The sequence below is a fragment of the Choloepus didactylus genome, chromosome 20, assembly GCF_015220235.1.
Source record: "Choloepus didactylus isolate mChoDid1 chromosome 20, mChoDid1.pri, whole genome shotgun sequence".
Lineage (NCBI taxonomy): Eukaryota > Metazoa > Chordata > Mammalia > Pilosa > Megalonychidae > Choloepus > Choloepus didactylus.
Genome location: NC_051326.1, coordinates 48,943,988 through 48,952,812, shown reverse-complemented (window position 1 = coordinate 48,952,812; position 8,825 = coordinate 48,943,988). Strand labels below are relative to the sequence as shown.

The following is an 8,825-nucleotide window of genomic DNA, read 5'->3' as shown; positions in this document are numbered from 1 at the left end:
ACATAAATGGAAACTCTTGGGTCTTTGGTGACTGTAACTTATTTTAAAAAATCTTTCTAGATATCACAACTCCCTCGGCTCAACCAATTTGCTCGGTTGTTCATAAAAATAAAGTTTAATGAATGCTTACCATGCTTCTGGTGATGGACAAGATATCCTTTGCCCTCAAGGGCTCACATTCCTCTGATAGTTTGATTTTGCCAGTTGACGCTTCATGGCAGAGTAGAATCAAATCTCCACATGCTATTTGAGAAGAGGATGCACTAGGTTTGTACAAAACAAATTTTGCCTCCCATTGGAGTTGGGATTCTGGAAGAATCTCAGGACCAGTGGTGTCAGGTATCTTGGCTGCAGTTGCAAGGCTTTCTCAAAGATTTCTTTTCAGGTACTGTTTTCCTTCAGAGATGTAATGAATTAGAGTAGGAGGATTTCTCCAGTGTAGACAGATGAAACCTTGTGTGCCCAGATGCTCTCCCCTTGGCAGCTGATCATGGTGTAAGCTTCCGATCTGCTTAACCTCTCCTGGGTGTCCACCTGTCTGTGACTGCCTTGCATGTCTCTATCTCCCACTGCCTTATCCTCTGCTACATTTTATGCCCAAATCTCACCAATATGCATAATACAAGTGCACCCACAAGTTCTAAATAACAAACACTTTTTTGAATAGCCCAGCAAGAATCACTGTTTGTTCGAGTATACTCTCCAAGGTCTTCAGAAAGAAGGCTGAACACTTTGGAGCCTTCAAAATTTGCCCCTACCTCTTTTTTTTTTTTTTTTTTTTAACTTTATTTCCTTCCTGTTCCCCTCTTTTATGCCCCTGATAACCAATTGTCCATTCTTCCCCCTTCCTACATGGGTCCTGAATTTTCCCATTGTTTTACCTCTGTTCACATGGTTTTACCTAGAGTACACTTTTCTACACATCTACCGAAATGATTTATCAGCTGTTTCTTTCTCCATAATGACACATCTGCAGACTTTTCTATTTCCTGCACATCACAGACCCTGGCCATTATTTGCATCAATGTGTCAAATGAATGAATATTCTTTCCTCAAGAAGTCATTGCTTCTGAACTCAAGTTTTCTTCTTTTGGGGCATACCTGAAAGATACCTGAAAGATACCTTTCATCTAAAATATTTATTTATGTATCTTGTATCCTTTATTAGAACTTTTTAGAACTCATCCAGTTTGATTAATATTGATGTTTTCCCGATGCGTCACACATTAATATAAACGTCATGTTTCAAAGTCACAAAGTATTTCCTTAATTTGAATTTATGCTAAGTGAGCTTTTAAATTTCTGCTTTATAGCTGAATGAGTAAAATACAGATAATAAAACAACTTTCCCAAGGACACAATACATAAAGAACAATGTTTTGAAATTCTGTTGACTAGGTAATACAAAAATATATTAGTTTATTAGTTTCCCCCTCCAATCAGAACTCTGGGTAAACCAGGCGTTCAATTCCTCTTTTTTTTTTCTTATTGCATAGAAAACAGAGTCCTGTACCTACCACCCCCTGTTCATTCCACAGACATTTTAAGGCATAATACCTGATGTGGTCAGGGGTACTGCCTGGCCACAACACACTTCAACACTGTTGAAACCCATGCCAAAACCCACGCCAAAATAATTTCATCCAGGTACCCATTATACTGTTTTGTTTCCTCTCTGAAATCCCAGAATGTGTAAGGAAAATGGGATAATTAGGTAGGGCTGGGATAGATACAATGATTTAAATGGACACAACTTAATCAACACATTCAAAAATTAATCGGAAATTTTATTTGGGAAATAAAATGTGTGAAATGCAGCTTTTTTTCATTTGGCTGAAATGATAAAGCTTCCAAGTTTACCAAATCATTCTCAATAACTGTTGAAAATATATTTCTACATGTCCTTTCCCCCCTCAAAACCTTCAGTGACTTTCTGTTGTCTATAGCATGAACAGAACATTGGTTTTATCCTCTCTGTCAACTTGAGTATCTGGAAATGACTGCATGAAGGGCCATGACACAAAGGTTTCTGAAGAGGCAGCTGGGATTGCTGGAACAGTCCTCTGAGGGATTAGATTTCTCATACCAGCCTGGGAGGGGGAACTGCAGAGGAACTGTATGTTCAGCCCTCTCTGCCCGTTGGGATGAAGTCTTAATTCTTTAGTCTGGAATAGTGAGGGACATTGCACTCACCTTGCTGCCTGTATCACTCACTGATGCCCCGTCTCTCTGACATTTGTTGTCCATGCTTTTGGTTCAACCAGACTGATCACTAGTTTGTTATAATTGTACATAAATTCTGATGACATAATCTTCCCCTTCCCCTACCTCACTTCCTACCTCAAAAAGAAAAAAAAAACAAAACTGTATTAAGCATCTCTAAGATGCCAGTCACTGTTCCATGTCTCCATGTATTCATTCCTTTTTCATTACAAAATAATGCAGATTCATTTTTTTTAAATCTTAGGAAGGCAAAAGTGCAATCGAATGATTCACCTGTAACCTTGGAATCAGTTTAGCTTTTCCTTCCAGATACAGATCCCAGAAATATCTGTGGCTGGTGTGTTTCCTCTAGAGATTTTCTATTGCCCATTTAGTAATGGCTGCTTTTACCTTATAAACAGGTATCATATTTCTATATAAGATATATATAATCCATCTATCCAATATAATAATACACAGTATATTGTATATATTGAATTCAAGTATCAAGTATAAAATAGCGTTTAATGACATTACTCTACTAAGTTGAGGGTATGACACATTTCATATTTATTTCACTCCCTCCTCTACCCAAACTTCTTTTCAAACTTCCTCGTTTGGTGGTATCATCTATAGTTTTAGACTTAGTTATTTTTTTAAATTCTTAGACATTTTGTCTCTTCTACTTTGATTATAACATTTGTATTGGCTTTTATAATCATATTTACCAAGAAATTTGAGCCTTAATTTTGGGTTTAAGTGGTTTTAATGCTAATTGCCAATCCTTTGATGCCCTCACTCTCTAATCTTCAATTTGATATTTTGGTACAAATAAAATGCAGTATTTTTTTTTTAATTATTGTGGTTATTTAACTTTATTGTATTTAAAAATCTGAAAACTGCAAAACGTATCATTTGCATAAACACCTGAGGAATGTTCAACTGGGCACAGCATCTTCACACAAACAATTTGAAAAATAACCAAGTTTAAGTTAGAATCTTATAAAACATAAAGAATAACATAAAGGAAACCACCCTTTAAACCACATATTCCTAGTAAATAGCTGCATTTGTATATAAAGTACGTTTGGTTTTCCAAAAAGAAAATGTACATTATTGTTCCTGGTGTACATTTTATTGGCATTTACAACAAACGGCTAATACTAAATATTAGCACTGATTCTCAAAGCTTATAAACATTATATTAAATGTTATACAATGTAATGACAATAAACAGATAGCACCATTTCCCCTTGCAAGTTCTAACGTTGAAAATAAAGCCAAAATGACAAGTCTGAACTAATGCATCTTCCAAATTTAGCAGAATAAATGGCTCAGAGCTAAGCAAATTACCTAGAAACACTGCATAGAAAAGAGAATCTCCCTGCATGGAAACCAATCTACTGATTGTTTCTTATCCCCTGAAGAGTAAGCTGAGAGGTACTAATGACAGCAAATGATGCTTTTTTTTAACAGAAGAAAAACATTTAACTATATACATAGTTCATCAATACCTCTGTAGCAGTGCAAAGTGCCATTTTAAATTCAAAAAGAAAAGATTTAACTTTGTGTGTATACCTACAGGTATAGAATAAAATATAAATATGGTGTAGTATCTATATGAGGAATGAACACATACAATAAAATATATATCTTTTAAAAATTTGGACATAGGTGTTTTCAGAGATGTGAGTAATGAATGCCTAGCTAAATGTCCAATTATAGCCAAGATATCTAAAGTTTAAAAATAATACATATTTCATTGAAAAAAATTAATCTAACTCCATCCAAAAACACCCTTATAGTATAAATATCTTCTACATAAAATGACCATTTATCTATCCTATAATTTATCAAAATTTATCAAAAAACTGTAAGAACACTTCACGAAAGCTTGTATCTTTAAATATGACCAAATACAACTTACAAAGAAATAATAACACAAAGGAAAATAATTTATATGGTTATTCTCTTTCTGAAAACTGGTAGAACATGAACAGAACATTGTAGCACCAAGCATAAACTATTTGAGAAAAAGATGATATCAACAGTTGTATTTTAAATTCTCTTCTATGGACAAATTCTCATGGATTTAATTATAGAGGTTTTCAATCCCTGATACTTTTCCCCTTTGGGAATTAGCTGTTTTGGTTTTACACATAATGCTAAACCAGAATCAGAGGTTTTTGTCTATTTCCTGCATGAAGTATCCTTGTAAACTCTACAATTAAAAAGACATAGAACAAACTGCTAGTTTGAATATGCTAATTCTAACATTAAATAGTTTTTAAAGTAGTAAACTGGATTTTAACGTAGTTCTGCAATTCTGGGTGTAACATTTTTAGGGTAATTTTCTACAAAACAAAAAACTGCTAAGGGCAGAAAAACACTTTTAAATTAAAAATTTATCAGTATGCCTGAGGATTATGTCCAATCTAAACCAATGCAAACATTTTAAAAATTGTATTTTCCTTCTTTAAGTTTTTCAACGTAGTGACATAGCTTTAATGCTGGCCTCAGCTTCAGGCCCATATATTTCATCATCACGTCAGTCTTCAGTAATAGCAGAGCCTTCCCATCAATTTCATGTCGGAAGAGATCAGCAACGGAGGCTGATGTTTGAGGATCTGCGTGTTTCATAAAATGTATTACTTCATCCACAGACCAGCTTGAAGGGTCCTTAGAGAAGCCCTGTCTCAGGGCACTGGGGACAGGTGCAGCTGCATAAACTGTAGCTTCACTTTTCTTATGAATTTGGATCTTGTTAACTTCACGGTGACTACTCTTGGCAGGCGATATGTTCCCAACTAGTGCTGAGCTTGAGGTGCCTGACACAGGCTGAGAAGAATTCCTGGAGTTTGAGGTATGAATGCTTACAAGATTTCTACAATCAGGACTCAAACAATTTCCTGAATTTTGCGGCGAGTTCTTGGATTCTTCAGGAAGCTTTTTCTCTTTGGGCATGCCCCTTTCCTCAGGAGACAATAGTACTTCTTTAGAGGCATGCACCTCTGTTTTGGGAAACTTAGGAGAGAGAAGAACAACACAAGATAGAGGTTGCTGAGGAGATCGTTTGGTGCTTTTCTTTCCTGGTATGTCTTCTTTCGCTGTAGACATCACTATTTTAGTTGACCCAGGAATGGCATCATATGGAATGCCACGGCCTCTGGTCAGCGAAGATAAAGAAGCTGTAGATGTAGAACACAGAGCAGGAAGAATTTTTTCCTTTTTTCCTGAGTTTAGGCCTTTTTTCATTGCTGTGGGATTTTTAAGAGAACTGCCTTTCTTGGGGACTGAAGTAAGTCCAGGTGGTTTAATCCGGCTTGTGTTGGTGATAATAGAGCAGCTTTCTGTGGAGACTGCATTGAACTCCGGGTGCCTTTGGAAGAAGAAGATGGTGATTTTGCTACACTCTTGGTAATGGGAACATTATTGCCTGGTGGATGCAATATATCTCCTGTCAGTTGACACCACCCAACTGGGAAAATATCTCGAGAATCGTACTTGCACCAATAATCAAAAGCTCCACTCCAGCCATCAAATGTGATATGAACTGCATCTCCTTTAACATCTCCAATAGTTGCAGGGCAGATCAGATAAGGGTTCTTTCTATCTACAGCTTCGAGTTTCATTCCCACTTTAAAATTATTCAGGGCTGGCGTTGGTGGTTCCTGCTTAAACAATGCTGCAGGTGCCATCTCAGATCCACTTAGGGTTTGTAAAAGAAACATTGGCCAAGATGACACATTCATCTGGTACCCCAGGGGAGGTTGAAGTAAATCCCCTTCCTTTTCACATGTTCCAATAGGCTGTATGTCTGGGGAATCGACAAGTCTCCAAAAATCATTTTGATTGTCACTCCCGTCCAGTCTCAAACGTAATCTGGCACCAGTAATCCCAACAACTGTAGCAATACATACTGAAGTAATATTGCGAGGGTCATGGGCCTCCAATTTCATACCAACTTTGAAGTCATTAGTTGGTGGAATCTCAGACTGTCTGAAACACTATGAAGGAGCAATTATTGATCCAGTCTCTTTCAAGTAATTGTCCCAAATGAAATCATCAGTTTGCACAGAAGATGTGCTTGAGCTAAGAGTTTTCTCTTGATTCTCCTTCTTGACATTCATCGCATCTTCATTCACTGTTTGCCCCATGTTATCCCTTTCTGGGGTCCCTGCCTCGGGTCTCGTCGGCCAAAGAAGCGAAATTCTCTCACACGAGTCCCGCGAGCCGGCAACGGACTTCACCCCGCCGCCGCCAAGTTCGAGAAGCCCCGCAACCGCCGCCGCCGCCCCGCCCCCCGCTACACTGCAGTGTTTTATTTTATTTATGCACATTTTGAGGATGTCATTTAAATTATCTTTACACTAAATGACAGAGAATCTAGATCACATGTATTTTTGGTAATTTGGGAGTCACCAGTATCTTTCCTTCAAAATTCCATGGACTTTGCAACATTGTGTTCCAGCATTTTGTGTTTTAGACGTTAAGCCTGAGACTAGACTTCTCTTTCTTCCTTTTAGGTAACCTGTTCCATCTTGTTTTCCTATCCTTGAGCTCTTCTATGATTCTACATGCTTTTCACTTCAGCCTCTGGTCTCATTATCTCATTATCTCAACTGTAATCTCACGTTTCACGGTGAGAAAGTACATGGTGCTCAAATTTAACCTGTGTATGTCACAGCAAATCAAAAGTATATTCCTCTTACTCCCATTTATTGCCTAGCTTTTTTTCTCTTTTGACATGGGAAAATATTTTCATCGACTCCCCAATTATTAATCCATGAATAAAACAAACAAATAAACAAACATGACCCTCATGAAGTATGTGGGTAAATTCTCCTTGGACTCCTGCTCTCCTCATCTCATTTCTATTGGATTCCTCCTGTCCGAATTTAAGCTTGGGGAGCCTGGACAATCACCAGTTTAGCGACCTAGCAGTGGCCTGTACAGGAATGGAAAGGAGTGTAGACAGCAGGTAACCCAAGAAAAGGAAATCCACCTAAGTATGATTCCTTCTCTCTGTGGGAAAGTCAAGTCAGGGTCGGCTTTCTTATTCAGTCTCCTTTGTATCCCCCTTTTTCCCCGTGCTGCTTCCTGAAGGATCAGGAGTGAGCCCCGCTGCAGCTGGGGTACACACACCACCCAGTAGCTGAGCCCAGGGCTGAATGCACGTGTCCTTTCCCTTGTCAGGGAGATTGCTTTCAAAGCTGTGCATTCACATGGGTGCAGGGGAACCTGATGACTGAGGAGCTGCTATACCAGCCTTGGAGTGCTTTCTGGTTCTTCAGGAGAAAAAGAACATGAAGGTGTTTCATAAAAGGCTATACCCTTCTACTCCTCATATTGGTCTTTATGTAACAGAGCTAAATGAATGTCTGAGGAAGTACCTTCAGTTTTTCATTAGGAAACATCCAATGGATGAAATGAACAAAAGGAGAAAGATAAAAGCAATAAAAAGGCCCCGAGAAGCATTGAGTCAAGTTGCTCATGTCCCTCTTGATGCTGGGAGTGTTAGCTGAGTAGCCAGGTACTTATGAGTCACACTGTGGGTAAAGGAATGAGAAATGGGGACTGTCTGTTGGGAACCCATTCACCATTTTACACACATTCAATCCTTACAATTATCCTATAACTTGATTCTTATTACACCCATTTTTCAACTGAGAAAACTGAGGCTCAGAGAGGTTGACTGTGTCCAAGTTTCTAGAGCTGCTGGGTGATGAAGTCGATATTCAAACCCAGATCTCAGGGAGCTTTAAAGCCCATGTCCTTCTAGTATATGATGCCCTTGCCATCATTTCAGTGTGTGTGTGTGTGTGTGTGTGTGTGTGTGTGTGTGTGTGTGGTGTCTTTGTAATGAGTGCTGTTTACTCGTTGAAGACCAGATTTTTCTTCTATTTAAATACTCTTCCCCACCTCACTCTAATAACTTGGCTAACCAACTACAAATTAGAAATTTCAGGTTTTCCTTCAGTTCTCAGCACTGAGGGAGTATCACTGAATTCAAAGAGAATAGTGACATCTTTCTCAATGACAAGAATTTTTGCATCTATCACTCTGAGAGTAAGAAGAGTGACTAGAATCAGAGAGGCCTGGGTTTGAATTTGGTTTTTCCATTTACTAGCTATGCAACTTTGGGCAAGTGACTTACCCTTTGTGACCTTCAGTTTCTCCACCTGTAATATGAGGATGATGCTCCTTACTGCAGAGCTGCTGGAGCCTTGAGATATTTCACACAGAGTGCTTGGCAGTGCTTGGCACGCAGTAGCAGTTCAAACATGGTGGCTCTTTGGCGGGACTAATTTGGCGCGGGCCCACGCAGTTTATGAGGTTTCGCTTTGGGCCCCCGGGTGTGAAGAAAGTTGCAGCTCAGGCCGCAGCCGGCCTGTTTGCGTCAGTTCACAAGTCCGAGTTTTGAAGAGATCAGGATTTAAACAAAGTGACTTAGAAAGGAAGTGGATAGAAGTCAGGAGATTGCTTGTACTGAAATGTGAGCCACTGAGGCCGAGCTGACTGTGGAAATTTTAACCTGGGAAACAGACCAGCTAAACGTTCCCGTATTCCTGAGGCTTCCAGGAAGTGTGGCGCTATGGAAAGGAAAAGTGGAGAAGACGGCG

At 38.8% G+C, this 8,825-nt stretch overlaps 1 protein-coding gene across 1 annotated transcript; it reads right to left on the bottom strand.

Moving 5' to 3' along the window:
- Positions 1 to 4,269: 4,269 nt before the first annotated feature.
- Positions 4,270 to 6,359, bottom strand: LOC119516708 (sex comb on midleg-like protein 2). Its single transcript, XM_037813133.1, is given in 2 exon segments — positions 4,270 to 5,528; positions 5,531 to 6,359. Coding segments are annotated over 2 exon segments (1,701 nt in total). The 3' UTR covers positions 4,270 to 4,656.
- Between the last annotated feature and the right edge of the window lie 2,466 nt (positions 6,360 to 8,825).